General features: G+C 37.0%; 1 protein-coding gene across 12 annotated transcripts in view; it reads right to left on the bottom strand.

Annotated features, from left to right (window-relative positions):
• Positions 1-20,068, bottom strand: part of IKZF2 (IKAROS family zinc finger 2) — a 181,958-nt gene that overhangs the window by 10,399 nt on the left and 151,491 nt on the right. For 10 of the 12 annotated variants that reach the window (XM_032637684.1, XM_032637688.1, XM_032637689.1 and 7 more), the window contains 2 exons: positions 12,216-12,353; positions 3,985-4,128 (listed from right to left, as the gene is read on the bottom strand). In XM_032637684.1, coding sequence (XP_032493575.1) covers positions 3,985-4,128; positions 12,216-12,353 — 282 coding nt within the window. The remainder of the gene's footprint in view (positions 1-3,984; positions 4,129-12,215; positions 12,354-20,068) is intronic. The other 2 variants (XM_032637690.1, XM_032637691.1) reach the window with 1 other exon arrangement.

Raw genomic sequence — 20,068 nt, 5'->3', positions numbered from 1 at the left:
TCAGATTGGGGAATACTATGAGTAATAAGTCATGTCTAATAAGTACTGAGATATAGTCTCAAACTCAGGAGAGAGATCTGGGCTTGAGATATAGATATGAGAGTCATCAGTTGATTGAAAGTAACTTCTGAAGCCATGGGAATAGATGATATCACCCAGGCATAGGTAAAGTGTGAAAAAGAGAAGGTCAAAAATAGAACCTGGAAGAACATCAAGATTTTTATGCCTGCCCATAAACTAGGGCAAGTGGGATTTGAGCCCCATGCTTAGAGAGCCCTGGGCTGTGCTGCTCATGGAATAAGGAATGTACAGGGACAAGGGAATGTGCTTACCTGAAGCTTACAACCTAGACCATACTCTGGGTACCCAGGACCCCAGAATTCCTTCTCCAAATGGCTGGGAGCTTGCACCAAGTGTCGCACAGTCCTCTTCATAGGGTCCACTGTCCTGAGTACCAACTGTGCTGCCGGTATGTACACTCTTAGGCTTGAAGAACGGTCAATACACTACTCTTGTGTGCTGTGTGTGGGGTGCGATATGAAAAGAACTTGGATGTGCAGACTAAAGTCTACACGTAGGTACATAGGACCCCTTTTTGCTACTGGAAAGAATCAGGAGTGGGTTTAAAAGAAGGGCCTGGCTGCAGGTCAGGGAGTGGTGGCTCTGCTCATGCCTCCAAGGTCTGATGTGGAACTCCACGGAATCTGAGAATTCTATATTTATTTGAACTCCGTCTTCCAGATTAGGAGGTTAGAACACAATAGTTTTTAAGCCTGACTGACAATATTAAAATATTTAGGCATATGAATTGAGGCCTCCATTACTACTGTTGTCCCATTTGCGTAACTGTTGGGGTAAATCCATACAAAATACTGAGAAGGAGTGGTCAGAGAAGCTGGAAGAAATGCAAGAGAGATCAATGTCATAGAAACCAAGGAAAGAGAGTGTTTCCAAAGGAACTAACTATTCAGCAGTGCAAATGCTCTCTAGGTTTAAGATGGTCTAAAAAGGTTCCTCTGGACTTGACACTCTGAAGCTAGTGGACACCTCAGTGAGAATAATTTCAGCAGAGCACAAGGAAGAAAGCCAGGTTGTACAGACTGGGGAATGAGTAGAAAGAAAGAACTTATAGAAAGCAAGTGTAGAGAACTCTTTCAATAACTACATCCTTGAAGAGAAGGAGAAAGTAGGCAGCTGCAAAGAGACCTGGGTTTGGGGGTTAGACTTTTTTTTTAATCATGAGAGTTTATCACATTGAATGCAAAAAGAAAAATGCCAATAGAAGGGAGAGGTTAAAAATATATGTGAGAGGGCTTCCCTGGTGGTGCAGTGGTTGAGAGTCCACCTGCCGATGCAGGGAACACAGGTTCGTGCCCCGGTCTGGGAAGATCCCACATGCCGTGGAGCGGCTGGGCCCGTGAGCCATGGCCACTGAGCCTGCGCATCTGGAGCCTGTGCTCTGCAATGGGAGAGGCTGCAACAGTGAGAGGACCGCATACCGCAAAAAAAAAAAAAAAAAAAAAAAAAATATATATATATATATATATACACATATATATATATATGTGAGAAAGGGGGGAAATAATAGTGTAAGTTATCTGGGGGTTGGGATAGGAGAATTCCAGAGTGCAAGAAGAGGAATGAATCTGGAAGCAGGATGCTTCCTTCATCAAGGAAAGAAAGTATTCATGTGAATACACGTGATCCTACAGGATTAGTGATATTATACTGAAATCATTTCAACTGATTTTATTTCCTATGAATCTAGATGTAATATCACCAAGGAGTGAGATACCATGTTTTGGGAGAGTAGAGAAAGGTCGAAATGCCCAAAGTGGCGAGTAGGAGAGAAAGCTATTCAGGGATGAATTAAAGGAAGGCTGCTATATAGTAGGGATGGGACGACCGGTATTTGAGATCAGTTACTCATTTATTTACAGTGATGCCAATTCATAAGGCTGCGGGATTTTCTCTAAAATTACTAGCAGCTATGTAGATGTGGAAAAGAGGCTCAGTTGGCTCCATTAGAGAGTGGGGTTTTACTAGGAGAAAGGTAGAAGGACAAGAAGACAACAGAGTCATAGAATCTAAACTGAATAAGAAAAGAGAGGAGGAAACATATACAGAAAGTTCAAGGATCACTGGCCTGGAGGGCTTGATAAAATCAAAGAACAATATTTAACTGAGGGACATGATAAAAAGAAATTTACAATAAGTGTGGAATGATGAAATTTCTCACTTCAGAAGACATCATAAAAACAGTTACTATGCAATTGTTTGTTATTCAGTTGACCCTTGAACAACATGGGTTTGAACTGCGCTGGTCCACTTATAGGAGGACTTTTTCACCAGTAGATACTGTTGAATCCATGGATGCAGAATAGTGGATATGGAGGAACTGTGTACAAGGAGGGCGAACTGTAAATTATATGCAAATTTTCTACTGTATGAGGGTCACTGCCCCTAACCCCTATGTTGTTCAGAGGTCAACTGTGTATTACCACTAGGATAGAATCCAAATAAAGAAAAAATACCATCAAATTCTAATAAAAACCTAATGTCCTTATTTTAGAATCAAAATGTACTTTTAAAAAATCTACCCTTTTCTAAGGAATTTAATCAAATCGAGAGTAGCATCTCTAAGTCAAAGGAAACATGAAAATATTACAAAGAGCAGAACTAAGTAAATTCAGAAAATAGAATAGCAATAAACTTCATATTTTTCCAACCATACTAGTCTCTAGTTGAGGCATAGACATTTAATGGACATCCATCAAATTAATTTTAAAAACAGATGAATGATATTTTAAAAAAGTTATTTATAAACAGGAAGAAAGAGACACAGAGAAATAAAAGTAACTTAGGGCCCAAGGCAGATCTGAGTATACTCTCAGAGGCTAGTTTTAAACTGACCTAGTATAAACTATGATCCTTGGGGCTACCCTTCAGCATTCCTTCAATGAACTTTGTCAGTTAATCTCTCCAGCTTGTCTTAAACTGATATTTTGGTGATTTGTTAGTTCTTTAATTTTAGATTGAAAAGAAATCTTCTGTAAGTGTTTATTGGAGTAGGACAATTGTATCACCCTTTCCTCCCTGAAATAACCAAAGAAAAGATTTTCTCTCAGTCACTACTCAACCCTCACAAGGTGTTCTATAATGCGTTTTGACACTAGAATGTGAGAATCTGTTTATTTTTATCTCTTCTAATTTTTACTCTATGTAAGTCTATAAGAATATATATTACATATATAGTGATAATTCTTTATATTGAATCTGTTATTCATTCATTTTTTTTAAAAAACTAGATGCTTCTGTATCCTCAGAGATACTTTACAACTTACACTCAGAGTTGGCATCATTTTGTATACTGTATCAAAGAATATCTGAGGGCTTGGAAATGAAAAAGGAAAGTCTAACACATCACATTTAATCTTTTCAGTTCAAAACTGTAGGCCACATGAAAACAAAGATCAAAATATGAACTATAGATCCAAATATGAAACATCTTGAATGTAGGCTGCTGCATTATGTATTTTAATGCAGAATTAAAAAAAAGATTTCTTCATTCTAGATTAAATACTAAAAGCATTAACATTGTGTAAAGAAAACAGCTTAAAAACCTGGCGCTAATGCAAATTTAAAAAGATTACAAAACTGGCTACTAGGCTCCCTTAAGTATTGTTATTTGTTATTTCACTTTATATAATATTTCATTTTGAGAAAGTAATTGATTACTATCACTCTTTCCTTCATTTCTCCTTCTTAGGCCCATATGCCTAAGGGTGTGTAGTGTGTGTGTGTGTGTGTGTGTGTGTGTGTGTGTGTGTAAATGCGGTATACACGGAGTGGCATAATGGAGTAAAGAGATGGGCATTTACTTCATGAACTGAAATACACCAATATATATTTCTAGCACATGGGAACATGCCTTTGCTCATTAAAATCAATTTTTACAGAAATAAAACCCTTTGTAATGCTTACCCACAAACTTTTGTGGAGTGGAGCTTTTACGTTTTCCCATATTCCCTGTGAGCTTCTCTATGACAGCAGGTCTCTCAAAAGGCACCAGAGAAATATTGTTGTCCATAATAGGCTCTTGTTCCTTACAATCTTCCATAGGAGGTACTATATAAAACCATACAAAAAATGTAATCTGATAATTTCTTCAACATTTAAAAAGATACAAAGCTGGACTTGCCATCTCAATATGTGTTATACAAACATAAGCTAGTATGCTTGAATAAAAGTTAAGTAGAAAGAATAACCTCTAGTGTTAAAGTATACTTTTAACACTAGTGTGTGTATACTCACACACACACACACACAGAGGATTTGTTTTTATCCGAGTCTCTCTCAGATCAATGACATAAACTGTTGCCACTGTTGGTGGCCAACATGTTCTTCTTGTGTCTCATCTTAGTCCTCTGAAAGTGTTTTTAGCATTGATTAAAATCAATACTACTTTAAGACTGCACTGTTCTCAAGGCTTCTGGAGTTTATTTTTCTAAAACAATTTAAGTAAGTCAATTTGTTTTGGAGGAAACCTTACACAGACACACAGAAGAGCAGTATAATATTTAATCAGTTTTTTTTCACCCATGTATTTTCCTGTAACAGATTTTCTACTTGATGAGCTGAGTGAGCTGCGAGCCCTATTGGCAGTAGCTACATACCTGCACAAAGCAGTCTTCGTGAAGGAGATCCAGTTCTAAACATGTCCATGCACAGTAAACGGTGACAGCTTTATGATTGTAATTTATTTTAAAAAGAGCTCTTCAGCAGGACAACATAATCCATTTCTAAACTGGCATATTTGCTTACTAAACTACTGCTCTAATTCATTTGACATAAACTCTCCAGTCTAAGTTGCTGTGGGCTAATATATTAATTCATAGATGTTGACATTACATATTGACATTTATGGTGTAGACACAGAACTTATAAAAGTTGTTTTTGAATAAAAATACTGTCAAAGGACATTTAAGTAAAGATAGAGTAATATCAGAGACAGACCAGATCAGTTGATTAAAACCAATATTCACAGGAAGGACCATAACTTATTATTTCTTGTTTACTGTTGCTTTCTCCAATTGTACTTGTGTCAGCACTGTTTGGAAATCTAAAGGTTTCATATCTCAGGATATCTTTACTTGTTCATCATGCACTGTAAAATGATTTATTCTGCTCCTTTCGTTTGTAAAGGGATAGCCCCACTGTGTGAAACACAATGTATTATCCTTTACAAGGGCAGACACTAAGAGTGAGAAAGCAAGAGATGAAAGTTAAGAAAATCCAGTGCACAATTCAGGTGACCTATTTAATAACCAATACAGGTTGCTGATTTTGAAGAAATGAAAAATGGCATCAGAAAATGTTTTTGTAATTCAAGCATGTTTAAAGACATCGATATTCAACCTAAGTTTTGGGTTAACCTAGTATAGCCAGGTGGATGGGCCAGAAAAATTCAATCTTCAATCTCTATTTTAATGGCGAGGGATTCTGTAATTACTGGATGTTAATTTGGGAAAAAATTCCAAGAGGAGACTTAGAAACAAAGAAACACATAGGTCACTTTCTATACAGGTATAATTCATGATATACAACTGCAAAAAGATGTCCCCAGATATTACACACAACATCATGTCCTCTCTTAGCAACAAGTAAAATAAGAGAAAAAAAAAACTTAAAAAGAAAAGCAAAGAAAGAATGACCACAGAATTCAAATAAGGGGGGGCCAGGAGGATGGAATGGCAGTGGTGATGTGGAGGGGGGCCATGCAATTAGATACAGATTATTGTCAAAATTTTAACTTTTGTTTTAGATGTTGAATTCACAGGCACTTACTACATTATTAAAAAATAACTATATAACTGAAAAACTGGCCATGAATGGACCAAAGATGAAAATATGTCATGAGCCAAGATCCGAAACGAAAGAAGGAAAGAGAAAAAAGTTTGTTGTTGTCAATCTTGCTAAAAAACAGCAAAACTGGTTAACAGGGTTTGCCCCCAAATTGAATATACTAATTAGTTTTGAAATGAATAGTCTAAAACTTGGCAGTTTTGCTCTAAGTCTCACCTTGAATTTTCATATTTGCACACATTTAACACTCAAAACGAAACCTGGGTGTGGGAACTGTCCCACACCACCTCCACCTCAATTCAAGTGATTTGTCCCAAGTTCAATGAAGCTCATATGAACTGAAAACAATGACTTTGGCAGAGCTCTGATCTAACTTCTACTTCACAACCAACAGTCCTTTACATATCAAACATTAGTCTTGTTTCTACCATATCAGCAATAATAATAACAACAACAGACTCACCCTATGTGCTAAGTACTGTTTTAAGGCTTTCCATCTGATAATTTATTTAAGCCTTCAACAACCCACTGAGATAGGTACAATTACCATCTCTTTTATACAGATGGGGAAACAAAGACCCAAAGATGTAATTTTCTCAGCGTGCTTTTTAAAAAATTGAAGCATAGTTGATTTACAATGTGTTTTTTTTTTTTTTCAAATTTTTTTACTGAAGTATTTTCTCAGTGTTTATATCTAGTTAACAGGGAATATACGAGTAGAACCCAGGTGGTGTGACTCCAGAGCCTGGGCTCTTAGCCACTATTTGAGTGTTGACTTTGTATAAACAAGTTTGAAATATTTTTAAGGTCTCCACTGAGAAAAGATCTGACACGTTTTATATATTACATAACTAATCTAAATTAATTGCTTTCATGTATCTGGGTGCAACTCATCAAAGTGCTTCTAGATATACATTGCTTGAAACACAAAACAAGTTGTCTAGTCAATAATGCATTAATCGCATTGTGAGACATTCAACTAGGCTAAGAAAATACCAATATGCAAACTCCACTTCTTAGAACAAACTTCATAACCAAATATCTTCCTTATGTTTGAAGTTATAACCATGATAAAAATATTGATCCTTGCATCACTTCATTATCTCACCACATTGATTAATCATAAAGATAGAACCATACAAGTGTTCCCAACATAGCTATTTTGCCAAACAATCCACTCAAATTTCAAATTCCAAGAAGACACAGTCTGAGGGACCTAGATTAGGTCACACGTCCACCCCCCACCAGAAGAGGGCAGGGCACCTAGACTGACAGTCCTGCCATGGCTTCAGCCGATTAGAGAGGACAGCTCTCTAAAGGAAAAGAGAAGGCTTGTTAACTGTAGGAGGATGAGGGCATGTATGACATGTATGACAGGCAAACAAAACAGATGTCTTCTATTTTGTCACAAATTTTCTCCATGTTGTAGAACATAAAAGAAGCTTTTATCTAAATATATTCTTGACAACACTGGGCAGTGCCCACACTTGAAATCACTCTTTCCATTTTCCCATCCTCTGGTCTTACTCAGCTTCATTGCTCTTTTCTTCCCCTTCCTAATGTGTTCTTGGTCTTCTAGATGTCTTACTCTATGCTCTGTATAAAGTTGTACCCATATAACCTTACAAAATCTCTTACTTTAGACTACTACCTATATAGTGATGGCTCCCACATCTTTATTGCCTACTGAGACTTCTCTCAAGAGCTCGAGATCTATATATTCAACTTCCTTCTAGACAGTTTCACTTGGCCGTCTCTCACAGGTGCCTAAAAGATAATGTGTTCAAAAACTGAAATCTCTATTTCCCTCCCCAAGCTTTCTCTTCTTTTCCTAATTTCCATCTCAGTGAATGACACTACCATCTACCTGGTCATCCATGCTAGACACGTTGGGCAAATCCTAGATTTCTTCCCTTTCACCCAGTCTTCTACCCCTCCTCCTCCTCCCTATCACCTCTCCTTATATATACGCATAGAGGTACTATGTGCCTTAGATTCTACATCTATAGTTGCTCTCAAATAACTTCTGCATATTGCCGGCTACTAAGTCCAACTCAGCCAATCAGGAGACTGTTGCAATGGACTACTTGGCCCTATCTTGACTCTTCTGATCTATCTCCCACATTTCTAGCAATAAAATGTAAATGTAATAATACTTTTTAGGGTGAAGTACAAAATTCTTTGCTTAGCACAACAGGTCTTTGATGCCCTGTTCATTGCTTCTCTTTCAGGCCTTATCACCTTCCAATTTCTCTTGCCTTTACCAACTGGGCTCTAGTTATACATAAGTACTGGTAGGTCCTTAACCCACCATGCTCTTTTAGACTTCTATTTCTTCACACATGCTGTTGTTCTCTCCACATGAAACACCCTTTTCCATTTATTCAGCTGGCTATTCTGCCTTTCAAAACCCCACTCAAAATTTTCCCTAGAAATTCCTCTTGGACACCCACTGTGATTTAGATACCTGTCCTCTGTGCTTATCATCTAATGCTTATCACTCAGTGCTGTAACTGTTGGTTTACTGGTCTATTTCTTCCAATAGCTGGTAAGTGACCTTAGGTAGGGACTGAATTTTATTTGACTCTGTGTCTTTAGTACCCTTTACGATGTGAGACAAATGTAATAGTCAATGGATGTTCACTAAACATCTTAATGAAGGAAATGTTGTCACCCATTGGAAACAGGTTGAACAAGCTTACTAGGAAGTTTATAGGTTCCCAATTGTCTCCATCCTTGCAATAAAGAAATTCCCTTTACCAAATAATTCAAAACATAAACATAAGAATATATATTCTTGCTTTAAAGTTGGCTGTTTTTCTGGGTCACACTTTCATTTTTGTCTTCAGGCAAGGAGGAAAAGCTAATTACATACTTTGCTTTTTAAAGCTTTTACTTGAAGCTGAGAAGACTTGAAAAATGAGCATAAAATAACTTTCAAATAAGATAATCTGCCATAAAACCCAATTCATCATTATCTTTATTTCCAAAACTACAAGTCATCAATTTCCTCCTTCTCCATCAAACTTGAGGACTTTCGATTCTAACTTGTAAATATGTCTTCAGTGTTTCATCCTTTTCTGCTGCTGCTTCCCTTCATCTTTTCCTTGGCATTCTCAGGCCTAGTCTCTCCTCACACTCCAGTCAGGCATCTATCCTTTATTCTACATTGGTGACACTGTTCTTTAGAAGACAGGAATTTGAATACCCCAATGAAATTCAAACACTGGATTAGCATGTAAAGCTCTATCGCTGCATCACAACCTACTGTTTTAGTCTCATTTCCTACCACCCCTTTAACTCCAACTATGTTCTACGTCTAGAAACTTGTTAATGTTCTTTTATACCTCCAAGTCTTAGCCTATGGAAACTTCTCTCCCTGGAATGTGTAGTTTCTGTGAATCTATCAGACCTATGCAATTTTTCTCATCCTCGTGTATGGATCAAACACTTCATTTAAGAAGCTTTTCCAAAAACAAACAAAAAAACCGAAACAAACAAAAAAAAGAAGCTTTTCCTTGACTTCTCCAGTCAGTTAGGTCACTTCTGCATCTGTGCTTCTGGAGAAGGGTATATGCCTTTATTAGAGCGTTTGCTTCATTTTATTGATCTTTTATGTATTTCCTACCAGACTACAAATATAAGAACAAAATTGTATCCATTTATCTTTATATTCCTAGAACATTCCACAGAGCTTGGCACATAGCAAGCCCTCAATATATGTTTCCTGAATGAAGTGAAAGAAAGTCTCTTTGACTTCAGATGCTTCCTCACTAGAAGGAGCCAACGTGGGAACATGTTTTGGAAAAGAAAGGCTAGGAAATATAACAATGTCAGATATGAAAAAGAAAGAATAGTAATTAATTTCAAAGAGCTAATGGGTGACCACAATAATGGCAACCCCCCTACCTACTCTGAAAGAAAAGACAGAATAACAGATACGATGTAACAGGATACTAAGAGAGGGAAGGTGTAAATGTGAATTTCACTGTGGCTCTGTCAAAAACGAGTCACATGCCAAGCCATGTATGTGAGACAAGGTTAATGATGAACTGTAGTAGCATTTTATCCATATTGTCTCTCTCATGGCATTTATCGACTCCTACCTCATAGGGTCAATTCTCTATTAAGCATGTTAACAAAAGGAAGCAGAGATTAAGGATAATCTCAATTTATTATTAACACCACACCTAGAAAAAGTACAGCATGAAATAGTAGTAATATAAACTTATGTGGTTAAAACTCCATCCATTATTGAAGAACAAATATTTGGGTCTATAAATGATATCAAAACCTACCTGCCCCCTCCCATGCACGCACACACTCCATCTTGGCTTTGTCCCCTGCTCTACCCAGTACCTGAGTGTCTTTCCCACTTTCCTCACTTCCAGTTTCAGAGCCATCTGTAAAGACCTTTGCCTGTCAATGGCTAAGCGATCTGGGGAATGGGGGTTGATGCTGAGGCTGTAGTTGTTTAGAAGTCTTTTTACCCCAAAATATACCTGTTGAAACTTTTTGGCACCACTTATTCTACAGCTGATTAATCTCTCAACAGATAGTTACATGTTGACTATAATTATTTATGTATGCCTTACCTCACTATAACAACATAAGGTCTTTTAGGAGAGATTCTATTTTTCGTATTCACATGTGTTTGCAACACAGTTTCATAAATAACTGTGAATGGAAAAATTAGTTAATAAAACTAATAATCCAGTCAAATGTCAAAATTGCAATGAGAGAATATTATACAGAAAAACTAGTAGTGGTGCCATAAGGTGTCTTTGGAAAACTTTGGCATGCCCCATGCCTCCATCAGCTACCCTGCCTCAAGCCACCTCTAAAAGCAGCAATTTGAACAGAAACAATGTGCTCAGTAAGTAAATGAAACCTCAAATACCTAAGTTAATACTGGTAAGTAACATAACTTTATAGGGGATGCAATATTTATTATTTCTTAATATTTAATGCCCTGAAATAGTAAAAAGAACTTTTTTTTTTTTTTTTTTTTGTACATCCAATCACTTTTAATTCACACCAAGCCTATGAGTGACAAACTCAGACATCACATATCTGGACCAGAGTTGTTGGACTCCTAGGTCCACCATTTTAACCTCGATGCTCTGGATCCTATACTACTGTCATAAGCCCCAGCAATGCAAGCTTGCAGTACCAAATTTACAAAGACTTAAAACATGGACAGGGTTTTTAAAATGTTGGTTGATAATAATAATATAAAAACAAATAGACTCAACTCACAACAATGATAGAATTAAATCTGATTCTTTAGATTATATAACCTATCCTCAATACAAAGAAATGCTTCAATTATTCAGGATAACAAAATAAAAGATTCCCAGTTCAACAACAAGTAATCACTAGCTGTCCAATAAACATGGTTCCACAGTACATACTATATAAAACAAACAAAAACCTCACAGATAATCCTTGAGCTGCCTATAAATACAAAACAGATATTTATATTTTAAAAGTGACTACAGGATTTCCCAACTGTACTATTTAATACTGGGCAAATCTTTTTTAAATGAAAGATATAAATGTATCAGTAAGTTAACATTTCTGTATATATTTGTATGAATAATAAAATCAATCAGTATAAAAATATAGTAGGACCAAAGAGATGCCCCAAATCTAAAGAATTAAAATTCATAACTCTCCTTAAAAAGGATGATTTACTAACATTAACTTTTTAGTTATAGATAATTATTAATTGATAAACCTTAGGGACTGCTTTCCTACCCGCTATTGTAGGAGATCAGGATGTTTTGTTTGGGTTTTTATTTTTGTGGAGGGAAGTGGCACCTAATTTTGGTCTAGATTGTTCCCCATACTTGTAGAAAGCTAAATCAGTAACTTCCAAGATAAATCACAAGACAGATTGGAGACATTTTCAATTATATCACTGATCACTTACCTAAGAGAAATGAAAATACACAAATAAACAATTACTTCTTTTAGAAAAACCTATAGACTTATGCGAAGCCATCTCAAACTCTTTGGTGCAGCCAAAGTAAAGGAAGAGTAAAGAGTACCTTACTTTGGTGTATTCAAGGCCAGGCGCCATTATGATGGCAATTCAAACAAACGCTATCAGGAATAATTTGGGTGTATCACAAAAACTCAATATAGCTTGTTTGCAAAGTGTCCCAAAGCTCAACTCATTTAAAGTACTTAAGATAATCCCATACAAAGTGAGTGTGACCTGAAATTGCTCTAAAATAGACTATAATGTTACCTTCATGCTGAAGGGTAGAGAGAACTATTTAACCCATAACAAATGACGAAAACAGTAGGGGAGAATGAAAATGGTGAATGCCATTGCTACCCACCATGGTGACTCATGACCTGCCCGGCAGCCTCCATGCTGACATTCTGGAGATAGTTGTGGCAGCGTTCCTTGTGCTCCTCCAGTGAACTGCGCTGCTTGTAGCTTCGTCCACAGTAGTTGCACTTGTGAGGTTTACCCACTGTGAAGAGAACTCAAGGTTAGTGTGCTGTCAAGTCTCATCCAAAGCAAAATTACCAGCTAACTTTTGATAGTCTGGAGGAAGCATTTATATGCTTTTAAGACTTAAATCTCTTCCTCCACCACACTCCAGTTGAGACAATTAAAGATAATAAACTTCTACCAAGATTAAAAGACAGCAAGAAAAGGCAGATCGTACCTTTGGTGACAGGGGAAATAATGAATCAAATCACGCTCTGACTGTATCCTAGATCATGAGAGGCTGATGATTGATCTTCAAATTACCTGACTCTTAACACTAACATTTACTCTTACACAGTTCTCTCAGCTCTGACTCATTCAAAAGACAAATCAGGAGTGTCCTAGATACATGATGAGAATTATTTTTATTTATTGGGAGGGGGCTAAGAATAGAGAATTTTACTGAAGGAAACTAAAATCCAACAACTTGAAATGTCATTGTCTAATGAAAAGATTATTCATGGGTACCAAGAAGACTAGAAAGAATTCAGGTGATGAGAAAAAGCACAGATAAAGGCAGAGAGTTTCTCTTTTCTTTCCACCTTGGTAAGAACTATTCACACATGCAAAACTTTGCGGCAGATCAGCCTATTCTCCTACATCAGTCAGCACTGTTCTTATATTACCAAGAATTATTAACCTACTAGGTGCTTTGAGTCAGGATTATTAACAGTAATCACCAAAGCCCTAACATATTTAGTTATACAACGACAGTGATACTTAATTACATATTTCACATTCAGGAAATGAATTATTTTCTAATAGCCACATCTCATTATACCTGGTAAAATACTTCAATGCTCACATTAAAAAAAAAACTTTAAAAAATTAAGAAGGAAAAAAAACATATTTAGGGAAAGAGGTGTGTTTTAATGTAAGACTATTCACAAGGGTATCACAGAGCACTTTGATTCTTGGTGTTGAACGGATACAGAAAACCATAAAGCATCAGGTGGTCTGTTGCCAAAGCCCTCAGTTAAGCACATTGTGAATCAGGTCAGCTGCTCTCATTTGACTCCCTTAGGAATCATTTTGTTTTGCCTAGAGGACAAATAGACAACTCTTTTTCATGGTCAAAGATAGCATCCTCAACTCCAGGTCCCTTACAAACCCATGCTAGGATAATGGTCATAAATGAAATTGAAATACTTTAACAAGACAAGGTATTCACACCTGCATAAAGATTTCACTAGATTGATTAAAAAAACCAAACAAACCTTTAGATTGTATTTGAGGTGCATATAAATTCAAATCAGTTATTTGATAATCACAATTTTTTTGTAAACCGTCTTAAAAAACAAAAGCTATCTAAGGCAGGATCAGTCATTTCTAAAAATACTAGGCAAAGTAACTTCTATTTTTCAGAACGAAGAATTTCTGGGAAGTAAAAACTAGGTAGCTTTTTATATTGTGAAGACTCTTACAGCATTGTGTGAGAGCATAAAAAATACAAGAAAATATTCTTTTAGTCAAAAATATTAATGTAAATAGTATAAATATATATATTGCATTCCAAGATATGGGGCTACATATGACAAAAAGCCTTTTATGAATTTTCTCTCAACAAGTTTATTAAGCAACTAATACTTGTTAAGCATATACATTGTAGTTAACAGCCCACTATAAACTAGTTCCATCATCTCTGTCTTCCCCTTCTTAAGTCCTGTTGCACTGTGTCCTGTGATACCTATGTTTTACTGTGAACATAATATCCTCCTATACTTCTTCCCCTTATTTCTCTAAGCAATTGACACCTTTTTAACTTAATTAAAATATAGTTCTTGTCCACTTCCCTTGGCTCACAATGCTCTATAAACTCCCAACTCCCCAGATAAAGAAGAAAAGACAGGATGCTTTCTACTCCCCTCATTTTAGAATTCAACCCCATCTGCTTTACTTCAGCCTCTCCCATTTTGTCATCTATTTGTTTAAAACGTCACTCTTCCTCTCTTCATCCCATCCTTGTTCTCTGTGAGTATAACAGATATTGGAGTAAATTGCTCTAAAAGTATAACCTCAATTTCCCCAATTCTTCATCTGTATTCTATTCCAGGAATCCACATACTGGGTGACATGCTGGACTCTGACATCTCATAACTATTCTACGTCCAAGAAATTTGTTCTGGAAGTGTTCCACCTTACCCTTCTACATGTCTCATTTAATACATCTTTATTGAAAGCCTACTAGGTGCCAACACTGGGACAAGGCTGGAATGTAAAGTGGAGAGCAAATTCTCATGGTGCCTATCCTCATGCAACCAACAGTCTGTTGAGGAAGACAGACATTTAACAAATATACAAGCAATACATTACAAATTGTAAATTCTACAGAGCTAAAGCATGGTAAGCTAGTATAACATGGGGACCCCAATTTAGTGTGAGAAGGTTGGACAGGAAGGTCTACCTGAGGTATGAACATTTAGGCTGATAAATGAAGAAAAAGTAGAAGTTCGTCAGATAATGGGGATGTGGGGGAGGGTGGAGGAGAGACAGTGTTTCCGGGAACTGCCGTCATCTCTTTCTATTTACTCTCAAGTTCTTAGCTCCTTCGAATTCTAGATCATGCCCTTGCTACTCTTTGGAAAATTATTTTCAAGCATCATCAACAGTCCCTTCCAAATCCAATGGCTCTACTATCCCTACAAGACCATTTCCTGTCAGTTCTTTGATATTTCTTTTTTTCTTCCTCCAGTTTTATTGAGATATAATTGACATAAGCACTGTATAAGTTTAAAGGGTACAGTAGAATGATTTGACTTACATATATCATGAAATGATTACCACAGTAATTTTAATGGACATCTATTTTTCCTAAAAATCAATGTCATGAAAATACTGTTTATTTTTACTCCCTATATATGATGAGTTTAACTGTATAATAGGTATCAACTATATGAGTTAATATGTATAACATATGTATATATATTCACAGAAAAGGACCAGTCTTTTGCTACTTTTCTTTTTACAAATGTTATTATTTACACAGTCTCACTATCTGAAACACCTTCATTCTGCTACCCCTCCTCAAAGCTCCCTTAACTCCCCAGTGCCATCTTTTCCAGGCTCCGGGTCTCCATGATGTAGTACCTTCAACACAGGGACCTTCTATCGCCCTTCCCCTAATAAAGTTCTATACTGAGGGTTAAAAAAAAAAAATTAAAAAAAAGTCATCGATAGTCTCTGAAGTGCTAAATCCGGTAGACTTTAATCAGTCCAAAATGTTCCTAATTCCTTGCCCCTATCAAAGTTTCAGGAGTCTTGAATCTCCTGTTTTAGCTTCTGGGATCAGATTCTGCATCCTCACTCCCTGGCTTCTCAATCTTTTCCTACCTGGTAAATATATATGTACCTCCAGGTTTTGCGCTCAGTACAGTAGTCTCCCCCTTTTCCCTCTAGATTAAGCCCTCATTTCTATGAAATGTCCAAATCATGCCTGGAATCATTTCCCATGTTTGGAAGCTCCTATTTGTCACAAACATTTAAAAAGTGATCACGGTGAACCCAAGGACACAGTTTCCCCCCTCTGTGCTCTCACAGTGCTCTGTCCATATTCTGTTGATGCATTACTTATGATAACTGCATTGTAATTATCCATCTGATCTCTGTTTCCCTCGTCCTAAACAACGAGCTCTGTCATGAGGACAGAGGTCATGTTTTATTCAATTTGGAATTGATAGTGCTTACTGTAGTTATTAAACATAGGAGGTACTCAATATGTATTTGCTGAATGACTGTACTTCAACCTCATACTTCCAAATGCCTTTGGAGTATTGCGTTATGCATATTCCTCTGAAATCTAAAATCTAAAATTCAACATATCCAAAATTATCTTCCTCTACAAAACTACTTCTTTATTCTGACTGCTCTTTTGTGCGTTACCACTGTTTTAATAAACCAGACTCATGATAAGGCAACCACTATTGTTGTCTCCTACCTCATTTCTCACATCCAAATAACTGCTCAAGTTTATCCCTCCTTCTCACTCCCAGAACCAATTTCCAAGTTCAAATGTTCATTACCACGAACCTGGGCAAGCTTAGTATACTTCAAACCAGGTGTTCTCTTCCCTTGTGTAATTATTTTACTCCTCTCCTCAACAACCTTCAATGACTTTTCACTTCTACTGAACAAAGTCCAAAACCCTGTACTTGGCATTCAGCATCCTACACTGTCTGGTCCCAAGGGATACATCCCATCTTCTACCCCAGGATTCCCTTCCGCTTTTACACTTCTGAGTCTTAGTTCTTTCTGGAATGGCTTCACACAATTTCTGCCCCTTGAAATCCTACGCATCCTTCCAATCTCCCTAACCATGTTCCATCCAAAAGCGATCTTTCCTACTAAAGAACTGTAACTGTATTGGTCCTCACACTTAGGAAACTTGTAACATTCTGTCTCTCGAGTTATTTGTGATTACATCTGACCCATGAACAACTTGGGTTTGTACTGCATGGATCCACTTATAATGTGAATATTTTTCGACAAATACTTACTACAGTACTGCATGATCTGCAGTTGGTTGAATACCACTAATGTGGAACCGTGGATGTGGAGGGCTGACTGTGAAGTTAGATGTGGATTTTCCACTGCAAGGGAGGGGGTGTTGGTGCCCCTAACCCCTGTGTTGTTCAAGAATCAACTGTGTGTATACATTCATTTTGATCTCCCATGTTAGATTATGAGCTTCTTGAGAGACTGAAATAATGTCTTATATATCTTTGTAACCTCCAAAGAGTTTAGCATGGTGATTTGTTCACAGCAAGAACTAATAAGTGGTGTTTTCATGAATGACATCATTTCCTAACTCTTTAAATATTTTCCTTTCACTTGTTTTCCCTGAATCTTTCACGAACTTTAAAAGCAATGCATCCATATAGAAAATATTTTAATTCGCCAAAAATTATTTATAATTATATCATTTAGAGATAAGTATCTTTAACATTTTTATATCATGTATTTTTTCTATGCATGCAAAGATATATTTTGTTATGAAATTGGGTCATTTTATATGCTGTATTTTACAATCTGCTTATTTTACTGAACAATATATCTTAAAGTTTCCCCATGATATAAAATAATAGTTCTGTTGCTGCTGTCAGGTAACAATTTTTTCCTGAATTCTAAAATTATGATATGCTGATTTAGTTTGCCTTAGCATTCTTAGTCCTTTTCTTATTTACTTTAATAATTATTTTTCTTTTTACCATAGTTACTATGCCCATACTTGAAAAAGAAAAAATCAAATAGCCCTAAAGGGCACTTAATGAAATAGTCTTCCACTCACCCCACGCCCATCTAAACATAATCTATTTCTCTGTCCTCTCTTTTTGGAATTTCTATTAGTTTGATGTTAGACCTTCCGGATTGAGTCTTGAAATTTTTTCCCCTCATATTAATTATCCTTTTACCCTGTTTACTTATAGAAAAATTCCTCACCTTTTTCTTTGAATCTTTCTGTGAAATATTTTCTGGCGAATATAAATTTCTCTGACCTCTTTCCTTTTTCTTAAAAATAGTATTCTGTTTTTTCATAGGTACAATAACATTTATCTGGGCATAATTTTTTCTTTTTAAAAAAGTTCTTTTTATATTGTCTTCTCTGGCTTTTTTTCTTTTTTACATTGGTGTCTGTATTGGAGGCTTTCCTTAAATGCCTGGTGCCTGAATATTTATTGTCCATTTATATTTAACAGTAAGGCACTAAAAAGCTAATTGGAAATTCAGGAAACACAGGTGAGGTTTGTGAACTACTGGTGAACTACTGCAGAGTGACCAGGTAATGAAGCAACCTTTTCATTGTCAGACCCCCAAATATAAATATATATGTCTTTTCTCTAGGACCTCTCAATTCCCTTAGAAAAGATACCTCCAATTTCCAGCCCTGGGGGTATGGGGGGGATATGAAGCTAGATATTAGTATTCCGGAAGTAAGGCAAGATACGGGGCCAGAAATCTAAATGTTCAACTGTAGTCTTTTATATACTGTCCCTGCTTTAAGTCCTTTGTTTTCCCCCTACTCTCTACTTTTCCTGGAGTCTCTAAGCTAGAACCTTTCCAATTCAGTATCGCCAGAGAATAAATGTCATTTTCCTGTAGTTGGTTGGCTGTAGTGAGAGTGGTTCTGTGGCCTGTTTTGTATTCAGATTTTGAAATCCTTTTATATTCAATCCAGAATTTCATCCCTACCATCAACAGTCATGTTTCTTCCAAGTCCAGAGACTTTTCAGGATTCTCTAGGACCAAATGGCTTTGCTACTCATCCTTTATTCCCTTCTATAATCACTATAAGTTCCCGAGTCTTCTGTTTTGGGAAGTCTATTACCACCCCTCCCTCTATCTTCTTTCCATCTTCCTCTTGCTGCTATTCTGTCCTTTCCCATTGTCTTTTTTTTTTTTTTTTCTTTCTTTGCGGTACGTGGGCCTCTCACTGCTGTGGCCTCTCCCGCTGCGGAGCACAGGCTCCAGACACGCAGGCTCAGCGGCCATGGCTCACGGGCCCAGCCGCTCCGCGGCATGCGGGATCCTCCCGGACCGGGGCACGAACCTGCGTCCCCTGCATTGGCAGGCGGACTCTCAACCACTGCGCCACCAGGGAAGCCCTCCCATTGTCTTTGATCTTAATGCGTTTATACTTCTATAAACGTCTACTGTGATTTTAGTGTAGTTTTTTTTTTTTTTTTTTTTTTTTTTTTTTGTGGTATGCGGGCCTCTCACTGTTGAGGCCTCTCCCGCTGCGGAGCACAGGCTCCGGTCGCGCAGGCTCAGCGGCCATGGCTCACGGTCCCAGCCGCTCTGCGGCATGTGGGATCTTCCCAGACCGGGGCACGAACCCGCGTCCCCTGCATCGGCAGGCGGACTCCCAACCACTGCGCCACCAGGGAAGCCCTTAGTGTAGTTTTAAAGAGTAGAGACAGATGTAGCTTTTCATTTCATCATGTTTAGACAGCAACAGACAGCATCACTTTTAATGTTGGTATGCTATGGCTCTGGAAGGGTGTGCCATAACTCTGTATTTAGATAAATAGGAGCATGACATGTTAGTAAAGATTAGCCACCAAAAAAGGAATCACATATTTGTAAGACGAGGGGAATTTGTGGAAATGTAAAACTAAATATTTCCTCTATTCTACTCTAATCTGCTATGTATTTGTCTGTTATAATACAACATTCCTACCTATATTCAAATATGTTTTAGTGTAACCATTTGCAGTGGTTCTCAAAATATGAGCTGCATGCCTCCTATGTTAGAATTACCTGGAGTGCTCTTAAAATGCAGATTCTTGGGCACCATGCTAGGGCCTAGAATTTCTGAGAGAGGTACTCTGATCTCCTCATGTTTAACAAGCCTGCCAGGTAGTTGCTTATGTACTGAAGTTGAAAAACAACGGTCTATAGAAGCTCATAAATCATCATGTTCTCTAAGTCTGGTATTGAGTTAAAATTTCTTATCAAAGTGAAGAATACTTTTCTTAACTCCACCATAATAATCTTAGTTATATTATTGAAGGAGTTAAAATTAATTTTCTTTTACAAGAAATGTTGGGACGAAAATCTGAAAAGCCTATGGATGAAGTATCATTTATTATTGGTAAAAAATTTTTTTAAATATTTATTTTGGTATGGGAGTTTACTCCTGTACGTTGATAACATCTTTTGAGGACAGTGATCCAGTTTAAACTTTACATCAAATCTACT

This window comes from Phocoena sinus, chromosome 7, assembly GCF_008692025.1.
Source record: "Phocoena sinus isolate mPhoSin1 chromosome 7, mPhoSin1.pri, whole genome shotgun sequence".
NCBI lineage: Eukaryota > Metazoa > Chordata > Mammalia > Artiodactyla > Phocoenidae > Phocoena > Phocoena sinus.
The sequence above is the reverse complement of the archived record's forward strand: the minus strand, read 5'-3'. Positions and strand labels throughout refer to the sequence as shown.